Source organism: Dermochelys coriacea, chromosome 5, assembly GCF_009764565.3.
Source record: "Dermochelys coriacea isolate rDerCor1 chromosome 5, rDerCor1.pri.v4, whole genome shotgun sequence".
Classification (NCBI taxonomy): domain Eukaryota; kingdom Metazoa; phylum Chordata; order Testudines; family Dermochelyidae; genus Dermochelys; species Dermochelys coriacea.
The window spans coordinates 51,473,212-51,489,260 of NC_050072.1; the positions used below are offsets into that span (position 1 = coordinate 51,473,212).

At 41.9% G+C, this 16,049-nt stretch overlaps 1 protein-coding gene across 3 annotated transcripts in view; it reads right to left on the bottom strand.

The window, feature by feature from the left end:
* Positions 1-16,049, bottom strand: part of MCCC2 (methylcrotonyl-CoA carboxylase subunit 2) — a 97,206-nt gene that overhangs the window by 57,744 nt on the left and 23,413 nt on the right. For all 3 annotated transcript variants that reach the window (XM_038402314.2, XM_043514282.1, XM_043514281.1), the window contains 3 exons: positions 15,651-15,778; positions 8,063-8,175; positions 39-152 (listed from right to left, as the gene is read on the bottom strand). In XM_038402314.2, the coding sequence (XP_038258242.1) occupies positions 39-152; positions 8,063-8,175; positions 15,651-15,778 (355 nt within the window). The remainder of the gene's footprint in view (positions 1-38; positions 153-8,062; positions 8,176-15,650; positions 15,779-16,049) is intronic.

Below are 16,049 nucleotides of genomic sequence, written 5' to 3' on the forward strand. Positions count from 1 at the left end.
GTTTTAAATGATGTTGCTAAAAAGATGTGACTACTTACCAAGGGAGGTCCTCCCAAGAAAATTGTTCCCTGCTTGCCAACTATTATACTTTCATCAGCCATTGCAGGTACATATGCTCCTCCTGCTGTACAGGATCCCATTACCACTGCTATCTGAAAGAAAAACAGCAATATATATTAACAAATAAGTCTAAACTCTTTGAAATTCAAAGGCACCTGTTCACTCATCTCTATTGTGCAGATTTTGTCAAAGGCTCACTAGAAGTGACATGGGATTGTTAATGTCCATGCAGAACAGATAGGACCTTTTTCTGATTTTTTTCAGCATTTCTTTGGAAACTACATGGAATCACTCTAGGTGTGTTTATGACCCACATAGTCCTAGCATGTGAGGGCTTTCTCATTATTTAAACCAAATCCTCAGCTGCTGAAAATCAGCACAGCTCCACTGAAGTCAACAGCTGAGATCAGCTGATATACATAAGCACAAAATCCCTTGGTTTAAGTATCCGAGGACTGAGGGCAGGACATTTTCCGAGAAGGTGCCTCAATTTCAGTGGGAATTAATTTGCTCCTCTAAGCAGTCTACCAATAAAGCCCACGTTTGTTGATCTTAATAGCAAAACATAATGCACACCGCTTTTCTCAGGCTTTTGCCTGATATGGTATTGGTGTCATGTTTATTTCTAATGGCGAGGTGAAGTCTAAGTATTATTACAGACAGAGTTAATTTAGTGGTGTTTTTAAAGAACTGGCTTGTCCCCAGATACCATCAGATGGGTGGATTGTTATGAATCCAAAAACAAACGTATATATATAAAAATAAATAAATAAAGAGCAGCCTGTGATACTAGAGTGAAGTCTTCTCTCAGCTCCAGTTTCAAAAAGGATTCACAAGAAAGTGAAAATCCTTTCAAAGCAGCTTGCAGAACAAAGTGGTCATATGGCAAACAAAAAAAGGGGTACTAATGAAGACACAGAAATGCCAGGCAGTGCAAAGCATACCATTGTCTAATGTATTATTATTTGCTCTCTCACCTACTGAAAATACAGTTTGAACCACAGAAAGAGATTGGGATAATATTAATAAAAAGCGAAAACACACAATCTTCCACTGTTACACACTGGCAATAACTTAATGGCTGCTATCAGCAGTGGATTAAGGTTTCCTGGGGCCCCGAGCCAGAGAAAGTGGGGGGGCCCCCATCCGACCCAGTCCACCTGTGGTCCCGCCCCCCCATCCGACCCAATCCACCTGTGATCCAGCTCACGCCCCCACCCCTTTCTGTCTTTTCCCCAGGGCTCCGCCCCATTCCACCCAGGGTACCCCCCCATTCCATCCCCCCAACTGCAGCCCCGCAACCCATTTGGTATTTTTTGGTCCCCGCTACAGCCCTAAGACCAAAGAAGCTCTGTCCCCCTGCCACGGCCCCAGCGGGGAGTGAGAGCTCCCTCAGCCCTGAGGCCGTAGCAGGCAGTGAGAGCTCCTCTAGTCCCCGAGCAACAGCTAGGGTCCCAGTGCTGGGGCTTCCCCTGCCACTCCCTCCCCCACGCTTCTGCAGGGGCGAGGCTCGGGACAAATTTTTATTTTTCTGCTTGGGAACGGGGTCAGACGCAGGAGTTTTCCCCGACGTCCACTGCAGTCCCAGGCTTCTGCCAGGGATGGGGGGCACTAGGGGCTTCTCCTACCGCCCCCCAGTTTCTGCCAAGGAGTGCAGTTGGGGCGCATGGGGGCTGCCCTGCCCACCTGGCACTGCTGCCGGGGAGTTGAGTTGGGAGGTTTCTCCTACCCTGCCCACCCGACACAGGTCCTGTAGACCCAGTGACTAATCTGCCACTGGCTGCTATTAAAAAGCAAATGCGCTCTTCAAAAATAGATGGTCAGGGGCTTCACCTGCACCTGAAACAGGCCTGAATTATGCTATTACGCCTCCTAGCATGGAGCTTTTTCATCAACTGGCATCCTGTGCACTAAATTACACCTAGGACAGAGTGATGAACCAATGGGACTTTCTCTTACACATTTTATCAGACAGCATCAGGTATCCACAAGCCTAATGAAAGACTCCTTTAGAGTACCACTTATGATGGTCCCCCTCTCCTCTTTCCCCCCACAGGGGCTTTTGTTTTTTTATGATGTTGTTTGATATACAAGTTGTGTTAATAATTTTTCAATATAAATATGGGATTTCAAAATTCTGGGATCCAAAGTAAAACAGATCTCCAAATCGCTAGACTACAGAGCTAGTTAACTGATTGCATTCCTTTGTAGAATCTTGTGGAACCTTCCAGACCTTCTGAGACCTAAATTTTCCTCCAACCTCCTAAAATGTTGTCAGTCATGCCCTCGCAGGTATATGAGGGGTAGGGGCATCGCCACTCAGTCAGCGAGATATAAGAACAAACTGAAGTGAAGTGAGAGCCCAGCTGCAATATTGTAAACCTTGTTTTATTGTATAACTGTGAAAGTGTACTTGTGTTTTAAGACTTGAAGAATGTAAGTAGTGATTAATAAAGAAAATATTTAAATGAGATGCCAGAGATATCTATCAAACCCCTATCTATGCAACAACATAAAAGAAATACTGTTACTTTTTTTTGCCATCCTTACCACATAATATTTCATGACTTTCTAAGACTGCAGAACATAGACTTTTGCTCTCCCTATTACTGTCTGTTTGCCCCTATAGAAAATAAAAGATGCCTCCAAAGCAGCCTTCAGGAGCTCAATATAGGAAGCAAAAAGCTCAACTGCAATTTAGTTTTCAGCAGGGAGCAGATTTGATGGGAAAATATCTGAAACAGAACATAGACCAGGCTGAACATAACAGTAATTTCCTCAGTTTGGTAGAGATCTTGGGAATACGATATCATGTGTGAGCACCTATGTCAAGTAGTTCATAAAGAAGCTATGGACCATTACTGCAGCAAAACAATTCAAAACTAATTGACTGACCTTCTGTTATCAAGCACCTTCCTTGCCAGAAGGTCAGTGGACAACTCTACTGGAAAAGGCTTAATAGAACTATTTATAAACATTTTGAATGAAAACAAAATAAAAGCCGCAGCCAAGGCTGCAACAACAGTGTGAACATGAAAAGAAGAAACAGTGGTATCCAGGCAAGGATTCTTGTGCTAAATCCAAGAACTTTCTTCATGTATTGTGGCTGCCATTCCCTCAATCTGGTTGTGTCAGATGCATCTTCTTTAGATTCAGTATCTCTCTTCAGATTACTACAAAGAATATATGTCCTGTTTTCAGCATCAACTATCAGGTGGAAGATCTTCATGGCCAATGTTACAAAATCTGACCGTGAAGCCACTAAGTGATACTCGCTGGGAAAGCTGAATGACAGCATAAGGCCGGTGAGCTACTAAGTGACTAAGGTTTATGATGCCCTGATGGAACTGGCACAATCACCAGGCCAGAATCTGACACAAGTAGCACCTGGCAAAACAGATCATTGACTTCAAATTTCTAGTCTCAGTGTGATTTGGCACAATATCTTGTTACAGGAAACATTGTAAGCAAGGCATTATAAACTCAGTCGATGGACATTGAGACCATTATTATGAGGAGAAGCTGCCTTGATTTCATTGTGGCCTACAGAGACAATAGATTTGAAGCTGCCATAACTGCTGCAAAAGAAAACTTAGCAGTTGAGCCTGTCTTCAAGGAAACTAGTATTCATCGGAAGAAGAGACAGTTTGGTTCAAGGGCAAAGATGAGGTGATGGGAAGCTAAGAAGAAAAATTCAAGAGGGAACTTTTTTTTGCTCACTCATTGACACTGCTCGAATGCCCATTGAAGAAAGTTTCAGACAAATGAAGCTCCACAAAAAGACCTGGGAGGGATGTATGACCTTAGTAAGCTTTCGGCATACAGAAAAACACTCATGAACAATTCTACAGACCTTCACCAGACACTGACACCTGGGTAATCTTCAGATGTCATTGATAAAGACCTCTGTGTCAAATTGGACAACATCCATCACAGTTTGCCACACGGAAAGCACTCTCCCCTGCAAGTTCTCCAACTCATTCATGATGCAGAGCTGAAGGATACTTTTCCTAATGTGCAGATAGCTTTGAGGATTCTGCTCATGCTGCTGGTCACAGCTAGGAGTGGTGAGTGCAGGTTTTTGAAGCTCAGCTCATTAAAACATATTTTCAAATCGATAAAACATATTGCCAATGAGTGACATCACTTGCTATTTTATCACCTGAAAATGGCATTGGCCAGTCTTTGGATCTCTTGGATACTGTGCTTCAGTTCACGATGGCAAAGGTGAGAAAAGCAACCTTTTGAACTAAATGTCTAGAGTCAACATTTAAGGCTGTCACCTATTGTAACACTATTTAATACTGGTCCACCCAATGTTGGTGCACAGTTCAATTTCTTGATGTCAGTACATTTCAGTTATTCTTAAAATTAAAGTTTCTATAAGCTTAGAGGAAACAATTTTTTTATTTGCTTATATATGGCATGAATAAATACAGATTTACAGATCCTAGTGTGCAAATTTATCGTTTTATAAGACAGGGATAACTCATGCATGCAAATCATGCATCAAAGTCATGAAATGGGCTGCAAATGCAATAAAAAATAAGGTAGTCAAAAGTTTGACAAATGGAGGGGGCACTGAAGATGCTTCTCACCTGGGACACCGTTTGGTCTTGGGCTGGCCCTGATCATAGTAGAACCTTCTACCCTTAAAAATCTATGAATCTAGAAAGAGAAGCATTTGCATTCTACTGTGACACCAGTGTCATGGACAGCACCAGTGTTATAGAAAGTGAAGGCAATATCTAAGCTAAAAAGTTATTTTTGAGGATACTCTTTCTTGCCCAAGAGAAACAATTTTGTATGTCTAACCGCAGTAAGTTGAGAGAGAAGTTTATTTGGTCATAGTGCTTTGTTAGGAAATTTTAAGGTATATTAATTCACATCCGCTTTTTGTCTAAATGAAAAGAAAAAAACATGGCTGTTGAAAGTAGCACTCGCAATGGAAAACATGTTCAAAAATAAATTTTATCTTAATTAGTAACAGAGTATAATCAAGATTGGCACCCATTCTGGATTCATTTCAGTCAAAAAGAAATAAGAATAGTCAAGTAGAGTAAGTGTTGCCAAACTAGATTAAGCTCCAGTTGCAGCCAACAGTCTGATTTTCTGCAGAACACAACTTTTTAGTATTGATATTGCCAACAATGGACATCAAGCCAAGAACAATGATTAACATGATTAACATGGATAGGAAAAAAAAAACCTAGCACTGTATTTTCTCAATACAAGTCTAAGAAAATGTCTTGTCAGACAAGAAAGATAATCTAAGTCACTGCTACGCATTAACAGATTTTCAAAACACAAATATCTTTGAAATAAATATAAAAAACAAAAACTTTCAGGGAAAGCAAAGATATCTTGATAGAGAATCTAAAACAAGCCTAAAGTAATAAGAGCTGCAATAAAAATGTTTTCCACTTTTCTTTCCCTGTGTAAATGCTTTCAGAAAACTATTACCGTTGCGATATTAATCTGAGGGATTGATATGTTTTAATCAAAAGTAATTTCTTTCCTGCAGTCAGCATTTTGCTTATATAAAACCCAATGTTTCCTCTATTTTTATGCCATATAATGGTCAAACTATGAAAAATATAACATTATAAATGCATTATATTTTGAATGTGTTTAAATGTTAGACATTTCATTACTTCAGAGTATTAAGGAAAATACTGAACATGATTTTTTTTTTAAATGTTTTAAAAGCATCCAGGACCCTGCTAAAAAAATCAAGATTTCTCCAGCCCCGTTTTTCTTGCTTTGAACTTTCCCATTTTGAGTCACTATCTTCAGACTACAATCCCTCTGCTGGACAATGACAGGAGTCACTTTAGTGCTAATCATCTAGGCTTCTACTGATTGAAGTCTGGTCTTACACTTACAAATTAAATTGACATAGCATAGAAAAATCCACACCCCTGATCACCGCAGCTATGCCGACCTAACGCCTGATGTAGAAGCAGGTAGGGAAATGGAAGAATGCTTCGTGAGAAGGTGAAGTTCCTACAGTGACAGAAAAACTCCTTCCATTGCTATAGTCTGTGTCTACACTATGGTATTACCATGGCATAACTACAGTGCAATAGCTACGTCACTATAGCACCTGTAGAGTACACACTGCTTAATACAAAGTACTCCATCTACACAGGATGGTACCATGTCCACAGCATTTTCAGTCTCCCGCCTGGCTGCTGACTCTTCTTATGCTCCCTAAAGCCTCCTAGTCTCTTTCAAAGACTACAAGGAACTCATTAGTGAGAATAAAGTTAGTTAAAACTCCTTCCAAACAAATCACTCACCGATTCAGCACAATAGCAATATAACTATCTGTTGAGTCATGGTATTCCACTGAACTGGTGGGACACCAATTATACCTAGCAGAAAAGGCTAAAGGCTAAGGGCTAAAGGCTGCCTCTGCCCTGTTTTCCATAGAGGAGACATTCAGTAACAATCATATGTAGGAGTATTGGAGAAGAATAAAGCTAAAATAGTAGAAAGCAGAACTTACTACCCTGAAGACTATATTTTCTAAAATCAATATTAGTGGTTGGCTACAATTCTCAATATGCCATGGTAGAGCTGAATGAGATCTTCCAAGTTCAGTTTGAAATGGGTTCACAAGAGAATAATGTAATTCATAATTCCCGCCCCCCTAATATTATGTGAAAATTGTTTCACTTAGGTTCTCAGACCCTGAAGTTAAAAACAAGAATTAAATTTAAATGAATCTAATTTTTCCTATCTATGGTCTAATTTCATTGTAAATCATAGCCAAGGTTCAGATTCATCAGCTTTGTGCCCACTCACATATGTGCTGGAACTGAAGGCTGGACTAGGCCTCATCTTCAATAAGAGAAGAACTTACTGTTGTTAAGGAAATTGATTTCCCTTTGTAAAACTGGGATAAAGTTTTTTATTGTATCATAATAAAGAGACACTGACTGCTAAGCAGGGAAAATAGCAAATGTAACATTGTACTCTTGGCCACTGCCTGCCACCAGCCAGAAGGAAATGTTCTTTTCCAACATCCCGACCTAGATCAGAACAGTCAGCTAAAACAGTTTCTCTCTCAGAGAATCCAAATAAAAATGGCTTCTGCTGGACCAAGCTGTCCCTCTTGATTAGAAGACATAGCCTCAGCCAATCAAAGAAAGGAGAAAAACCCATGTGATTTCCACTGTAAAATTTATTCTAACGAACAAGGTTCAAAATAAAAATTCACCAAAAATAGAATCCCGAAAAAAAGACCTAGTAACAATACCCACAGAAAGCAAAAAATATGCAAAAATCCACACTCATCTAATATGTACAAAATTCCAGTTGTCATTTCCATACGTACAGTTTTTCTAATTAGGTGAGCTAGTCTGCCAAGTTTATTAATCCTCCCTCCCTCCCTCCTAGATATCAATTTATTGAATGCAGCAACGAATACAGAGAATTAAGTGCTCATGTTACCAGTAATATCAGTGTCTAAAACATGAAGACCCCCAAAAACATTTTTAATTGAGACATCATGACTAACAGTAATTCTATGAATCATTAATACATTAGAAAATGGCCTCTGTCAACAGCAGTACAAAAATGGTATACATACACCTCTTCCCGACTTAGCTAAATATGTGTCTACACTCACCATCATGCACAGGGGTCCTCACCTCTCAAGCATTGATTCAGAATAATCAACTGTTGCAAATGATATCCTAAAGCTCTCTTTCACCCCTTCATCCCAGGCTGACAATTTCTCTTTTTCTCCACTCCAGGAGCAGCTAAGTCATATCACTAACCTTGAGGCTGAGAAGAAAGACAGCCTATTTGTAAACCATAATGCCATTCTGTGAACAGTCATGGTGTTTACAATGTCTCCAAATCCCCACACTGAGCATCAGGTCAGCAAAACTTTAAGCTGCCAAAAACCTGAGGTGCTGAGATGAGCCTTAAGCCCAGATAGAAGAAGCAGGCGTGCAGAGTAGCTAGAAATTTTTGATTTAAAAAAAGTTACCTGTGGAATTCTTTGTGAGGACATGAGTGCTTGATTATAAAAAATGCGACCAAAGTGATCTCGATCCGGAAATACTTCTGCCTGGCGGGGTAAGTTTGCTCCTCCTGAGTCAACTAAGTCAAGTGGAATGAAAAATAGATTTACATACAATTTATCTCCTGCACAATTTTAAACAGAGATATTATTTTATATTATTTAAAAATTACTTGAAATGTCACCTGTTTGCAAAAACATATATTCAACATACTAATCATGAAAAACAGGCCAGGCGTCTCCATTTGCAAAAGGAAAATTGGTGAGCACACATGAGCAGCTATTATGCATCCCAAACATTTTTAGGTAAACTAATGGTAGCTGCATATAAAGATGTAATTAAACTTGGCTTTACAAATCTTTTGAAATTCATCTGACAAACATCTGTTTGTTTTAAAAAAGACACTCCCTTAAAACAGGAAACTAAAAATTAAATTTTCTGTGTTCCAGGATAAACTTATTTCCTTCCTAAATATATACAATCTAATATCATTCACTGTAGCTGCAGAAATTAAAACTACACTTAATTAAAACAATATAAAAGGAAAGACATTCTAAGGAAGGTTGCTTCATGAATGGTTGCAAGAGCCTAATGCTTTGCTTGTAACTCAATAAATCACAGAAGAGCATACCTTTGGTTTCAAAGAATAGGATCACACAGAATTGCTCACTGGCAACCCATTCACTCTGACAGTAAAAGTTTACAAGCCAAATATTGTTCGTTAAGAAGTTAAACTGAAGAATTTATATTAAAAATATACTACTTATACCACAGCAAGCACATTTAGCACACTCATTTGCTTATTTAATAAAATAATGTCTAAGCATGCTAAAATTAAAAAAAAATTTACTCAACTATTGACTTTTTTGACTGATTAAACAAACGGAGTAAAAAAACACATTGAGATGGAATATACTAAAAAAATAAAATGTCAAATTGTAGAAAGCTATTAACAGAAACTAGAGATGAAGTTTGAGTTTTTATTCTTTTTTAGATGGGAGTATTTCAAAAAATCTAAGTAACTTTCTAAGAGAACCTTTCAACAGAAATAATAAAACAACAAAATGACTTCAGTTCCTGTCTTTTACATACAACTTGAATTACAGTTGGTGTGTGCACACAACTTTTCCCCACTGGGCTCTTTTGCTTTGTTCTGTTACACAGGTAGTAAAATGAAATAACCCATTCCTCTGGGTCTTTAGTTCACTTTACTACCTTTATAAAAGAAATGAACAGATAAGTATATCATCAAAAAGCATTGTATTTTTGAACGTGTCTGAAATCCAAAACACTTGATTGGTCAAATATGGGGGTATATCAGTCTTAGCCCTGGTCTACACCACAGGGTTAGGTCAAATTTAGCCGTGTTAGGTCAATTTTAAAATGAATGCGTCTACACAACCAACCCTGTTCCATCGACCTAAAGGGCTCTTAAAATCGACTTCTGTACCCCTCCCCGGAGAGGGGAGTAGCGCTAAAATCGACCTTGCTGGGTCGAATTTGGGATAGTGCAGACGCAATTCGACGGTATTTGCCTCCAGGAGCTATCTCAGAGTGCTCCAATGTGACCACTCTGGACAGCACTTTCAACTCCGATGCACTAGCCAGGTACACAGGAAAAGCCCCAGGAAATTTTGAATTTCATTTCCTGTTTGGTCAGCGTGGCGAGCTCAGCAGCACAGGTGACCATTCAGTCCTCCCCAGAATCGCAAACGAGCTCCAGCATGGACCGAAAGGGAGACACTGGATCTTACTGCTGCATGGGGAGAAGAATCTGTGCTGGCCGAACCCCGATCAGAAAGAAGAAATACTAATATATATGCCAAAATTGCACAGGGCGTGGTGGAGAAAGGCTACAACAGGGACACACAGCAGTGCCACGTGAAACTCAAGGAGCTCAGGCAAGCCTACCAAAAGACAAAGGAGGCAAACAGTCGCTCCGGGTCAGATCCCCATACATGCCGCTTCTATGATCAGCTGTATGACATTCTATGGGGAGACCCCACCACTGTCCATGGACACCTGCAAGGAGGGAGTCTCAGGCAACAGGGAGGAGGATTTTGTGGAGGAGGAGGAGGAGAATGCACAGCAGGCAAGCAGTGAATCCATTCTCCCCGGCAGTCAGGACCATCATCATCCTGGAGCCAATACCCTCCCAAGGCGGGATCCTCGACCCCGAAGCCGGAGAAGGCAGCTCTGGTGAGTGCACATTTGTAACTACAGTACAGCATTTAAAAGCAATAATGTTTAATGTTTGATTTGCCCTGAAGAATTGGGATGCATTCTCGGCCAGTACAGCTACTGGAAAAGTCTGTTAACGTGTCTGGGGATGGAGCGGGAATCCTCCAGAGACATCTTCATGAAGCTCTCCTGGAGGTACTCTGAAGGCCTTTGCAGGTTTCTGGGGAGGGATGTCTTATTTCGTCCTCCATGGTAGGACACTTTACTTCGCCAAGCCAGTAGCAAGTAGTCTGCAGCAGAAAGCATGGCAGCGAATGGTCCCGGGTTTTGGTCGCATTCAAGCAATATTCGGTCTTTATCTTTCTGCGTTAGCCTCAGGAGAGTGATCGCATTCATGGTCACCTGGTTGAAATAGGGGAATTTTTGTAAGGGAACAGTAAAAGGACCTCGTTCATGCTGGGTTGTTTGCGCTTGGCTAAAAGGGATCATCCCGGAGAATAGCCATGGAGCAGGAGGAGGGATGAAGGGATCATCCCAGAGAATAGCCATGTGCTAGGGTGGGGGGAGGTGTGTGCTGCACATCCACCTGAAAATCGCAGCCCCTCCTTTTAAAATGTGAAACCCAACTATGGGAAAGGATGACGCTGCAGTTTGAAACCATTCCCACATGTTATGAAGGCGTAAGAAGCCAACCCCGCATACCAAAAGGCTTACCATGGCTGCCTGGAAACCGAATTCTGTTGCCCAGCCATTTGTGATGTGTCACCATACCGACAGGCACTCAATATAAAAGGCAAAATGCGACCTTGTACCTAAAAGCACAGGTGCTGTCTGCTGTGAATTGCTTGATTCACTGTGAAAGAGTCTCCCTTTTGTTCTCAGAAATGTATCATCTTAAATTTTACTCTCCCTTTTTATCTCCCCCCAGATGCAAATGTTTCTATGCTCCCCCATCATCTCCATCCCTGAGGTTATCACAAATTAGAAGGCGAAAAAAATGCACTTGCGATGACATATTTTCCGAGCTCATGAAGTCCTCCCGCACTGATAGGGCACAGCTTAATGCATGGAGGCATTCAGTGTCAGAGGCCAGGAAAGAATTAAGCGAGCGCGAAGAGCAGAGGCAGGAGGCAATGCTGAGGCTAATGGGGGAGCAAACGGACATGATGAAGCATCTATTGGAGCTGCAGGAAAGCCAACAAGAGCACAGACCTCCGTTGCATCCATTATATAACCACCTGCCCTCCTCCCCAAGTTCCATATCCTCCTCACCCAGACACCCAAGAACGTGTGGGGGGGGAGGGCACCCAGTCTCCTGGGGGAGAGGATAGCTCAGTGGTTTGAGCATTAGCTTGCTAAACCCGGGGTTGTGAGTTCAATCCTTGAGGGGGCCATTTAGAGATCTGGGGCAAAAATTGGGGATTGGTCCTGCTTTGAGCAGGGGGTTGGACTAGATGACCTGCTGAGGTCCCTTCCAACCCTGATATTCTATGATTCAACTCCAGAGGAAGGCCCAAGCAACAGAAGGCTGTCATTCAAACAGTTTTGATTTGTAGTGTGGCTACAATAAGCAATGTGGCCTTGTCCTTCCCCTCCTCCCGCACCCCACCCCACCCAGGCTATCTCACTTTTTTTTTTTTAATTAATAAAGAATGCATGGTTTCAAAACAATAGTTACTTTATTTTCTTTGCCAGCTGTGATCAAAGGGGGGAAGGTGGTTGGGTGGTTACAGGGAATTAAAATCAACAAAGGGGGCGGGTTTGCAGCAAGGAGAAACACACACAACTGTCACACCATAGCCTGGCCAGTCATGAAACTTGTTTTCAAAGCCTCTCTGATGCGCAGTGCACCTAGCTGTGCTCTTCTAATCGCCCTGATGTCTGGCTGCTCAAAACTGGCCACCAGGTAATTTGCCTCAACCTCCCACCCCGCCATAAATGTCTCCCCCTTACTCTCACAGATATTATGGAGCACACAGCAAGCAGCAATAACAATGGGAATGTTGGTTGCGCTGAGGTCTAACCTAATCAGCAAACAGCGCCAGCAAGCTTTTAAATGTCCAAAGGCACATTCTACCACCATTCTACACTTGCTCAGCCTATAGTTGAACTGCTCCTTACTACCGTCCAGGCTGCCTGTGTACGGCTTCATGAGCCATGGGAGCAAGGGGTAGGCTGGGTCCCCAAGGATAACTATTGACATTTCAACATCCCCAATGGTAATTTTCTGGTCTGGGAAGTAAGTCCCTTCTTGCAACTGCTCGAACAGCCCGGAGTTCCTAAAGATGCGAGCGTTATGCACCTTTCCCAGCCATCCCATGCTGATGTCAGTAAAACGTCCCTTGTGATCCACCAGTGCTTGCAGCACCATTAAGAAGTACCCCTTGCAGTTTATGTACTGGTTGGCAAGGTGGTCCGGTGCCAAGATAGGGATAGGTGTCTATCACCCCACCACAGTTAGGGAACCCCATTGCAGCAAATCTATCCAGTATGACCTGCACATTTCCCAGAGTCACTACCCTTGATAGCAGAACGTCAGTGACTGCACTGGCTACTTGGATCACAGCAGTCCCCACAGTAGACTCCAAATTGATTCCCAACTGACCAGTAGTAGTCAGGCGTTGCAAGTTTCCACAGGGCTATCGCCACTTGCTTCTCAACTGTCAGGGCAGCTCTCATCTTGGTATTCCTGCGTTTCAGGGCAGGGAAAAGCAACTCACAAAGTTCAAGAAAAGTGGCCTTATGTATGCGAAAGTTTCGCAGCCACTGTGAATCATCCCATACCTGCAACACTATGCAGTCCCACTAGTCTGTGCTTGTTTGCCGGGCCCAAAATCGGCGTTCCACTGTGTCAACCAGCCCCACTGCTGCCATGATGTCCCAATTGCCACAGCCCATGCTTTCAGGAACGTCTGTGTCCATGTCCTCATGCCCTTGTGCTGGCGTCTCTTAGCCTGGTTCTGCACATACTCCAGGATAATGCAAGTGGTGTTTACAATGCTCACAACAGCAGCAGTGAGCTGAGCAGGCTCCATGCTTGCAGTGGTATGGCGTCTGCATGGGTAACCCAGGAAAAAAAGGTGCAAAACGATTGTCTACCGTTGCTTTCACGGTGGAAGGGAGGGAGGAAGGGATGGAGGGGCACTGACGACATGTACCCAAAACCATCCTCGGCAATATTTTTGCCCCATCAGGCATTGGGAGCTTAACCCAGAATTCCAATGAGCAATGGAGACTGTGGGAACTGTGGGATAGCTACCCACAGTGCACTGCTCCATAAGTCGATGCTAGCCACAGTATTGAGGACACACTCCACCGACTTAATGCGCTTAGTGGTGAAATACAAAATCGACTGTATAAAATAGATTTCTAAAAATCGACTTCTATAAAATCGACCTAAATTTGTAGCGAAGACATACCCTTAGAAATGTAGGACTGCAAGGAACCTCAATAGGTCATCTAGTTCAGTCCTCTGCACTGAGACATGTTTAAGTATTATCTAGACCAGTGGTTCCCAAATGTGTTCTGCCACTTGTGCAGGGAAAGCCCCTGGCGGGCCGGGCCGGTTTATTTACTTGTGGCGTCCGCAAGTTCGGCCAATCGCAGCTCCCAGTGGCCACGGTTCGCTGCTCCAGGCCAATGGGAGCTGCTGGAAGCAGCAGCCACTATGACACTCGGCCCGCGCCGCTTCCAGCGGCTCCCATTGGCCTGGAGCAGTGAACCACAGTCACTGGGAGCCGCGATCGGCCGAACCCGCGGACGCGGCAGGTAAACAAACCAGCCCGGCCCATCAGGAGCTTTCCATGCACAAGCCGCAGAACATGTTTGGGAACCACTGATCTAGACCTTCCCTGACGGATGTTCATTTATCTTGTTATTAAAAACCTCCAGTCACAGAGATTCCACAACATTGCTAGGTAATTTGTTCCTTACAGTTAGAAGTTTTTCCTAATGTCTAACCTAAATCTCCCTTGCAGCAATTCAAGCCCATTACTTCTTGTCCTGTCCTCAGTGATTAAGGAGAACAATTTATCAACCTCCTCCTTATAACAACCTTTTATGTGCTTGAAGACTTAGCATGTAATGCCCCCCCCTCAGTCTTTTCTTCATCTGTGTGCTAAATGTGCTTACTGTGAGGTAGTATATTTTTAATATGAATTCTTCAGCACTGAAATACTCCCATCTAAAACATTATACAAGTCCACTTGTTTCAATCTTTCCTCATATGTCATGTTTTCTAGACCTTTAATCATTTTTGTTCCTCTCTTCTGGATTTTCTCCAATTTGTCCACATCTTTCCCAAAGTGTGGTGCCCAGAACTGGACACTATACTATGGCTGAAGCCTTATTAGTGCTGAGTAGAGTGGAAGAATTATTTTTCATGGCTTGCTTATAACACTCCTGCTAATACAGTAGAACCTCAGAGTTATAAACACCATAGTTACAAACTGACCAGTCAGCCACACACCTCATTTGGAACTGGAAGTATGCAATCAGGCAACAGCAGAGCCTCCCACAAAATAAAAGCAAATATTGTAGAGTACTCTGTTAAATGTAAATTATTAAAAAAATAAAGGGAAAGCAGCATATTTCTTCTGCATAGTAATTTTCAAAGCTGTATTAAGTCAATGGTCAGTTGTAAACTTTTGAAAGAACAACCATAAAGTTTTGTTCGGAGTTACAAACTTTTCAGAGTTACGAAGAACCTCCAATCCTGAGGTGTTCCTAACTCTGAGGTTCTACCGTACATCCCAGAATGATGTTCACTTTTTTTTACAATGGTATTATATTGTTGATTCATATTTAGTTTATTATCCACTATAAACCCCAGATCCTTTTCTGCAGCACTCCCATTTTGTATTTGTGCAACCGATTGTTCCTTCCCAAGTGTAGTATTTTGCATTTGTTCTTACTGAATTTCAACCTATTTATTTCAGTACATATGTCCAGTTTGTCCAGATCATTTGAATTCTAATCCTGTCCTCCAAAAGGCTTGCAATCCCTCCCAGCCTGGTACTGTTCACATTTATAAATGTGTTCTCTACGCCATTATTCAAATCATTTATAAAGATAATGAACAGTATTGGACCCAGGACAAATCCCTGCAGTTGATATGCCATTTCAGCTTGATTGTGAACCATTGATAACTACTCTCTGAGTAGTATTCCAACTAGTTATGCACCCACCTTATAGTAGGTTCATCTAGGCTATATGTCTCTAATTTATTTATGAGAAGGTCATTTGAGGCATCAAAAGCCTTATTAAAGTCAAGATATAGTGTTGATGGCGTCCATTTAAAAATGCAGTCTTCTAGCTAGAATCCCCGACCTTTGTTTAACAACAGCCATTTACTATTTTTGTAATGGGACTTACCTAAATATAGACAAGGGAGATGATTTTGCATTGCAATTTCTTGAGCGCGTAAATGTTTCTTCACCGTGACTGGATAGTAGGTACCACCTTTGACAGTTGCATCATTAGCAACAATCAAGCACTCCATTCTGAAAAGTAGAAACTTTATGAGAACCAAACATATTTCCCAACTGACCTACTTTACCACTATAACCATGATAACAGCAACAACTTCCATCAGCATTAAATGTTTATCACTTTAAACTGTTTCACTGTTCAATACCTCTCTTCAAGGCTGCATGTGATTTCATGTCATATTTGCTTCCAGTTCTTATAAAAAATACTATTAATGAAGAAGCATCTGAAATCTCTAGTTTTAAAGAAAGCTGCATGCATTTTACTGTGCACAGCTGTTAAACA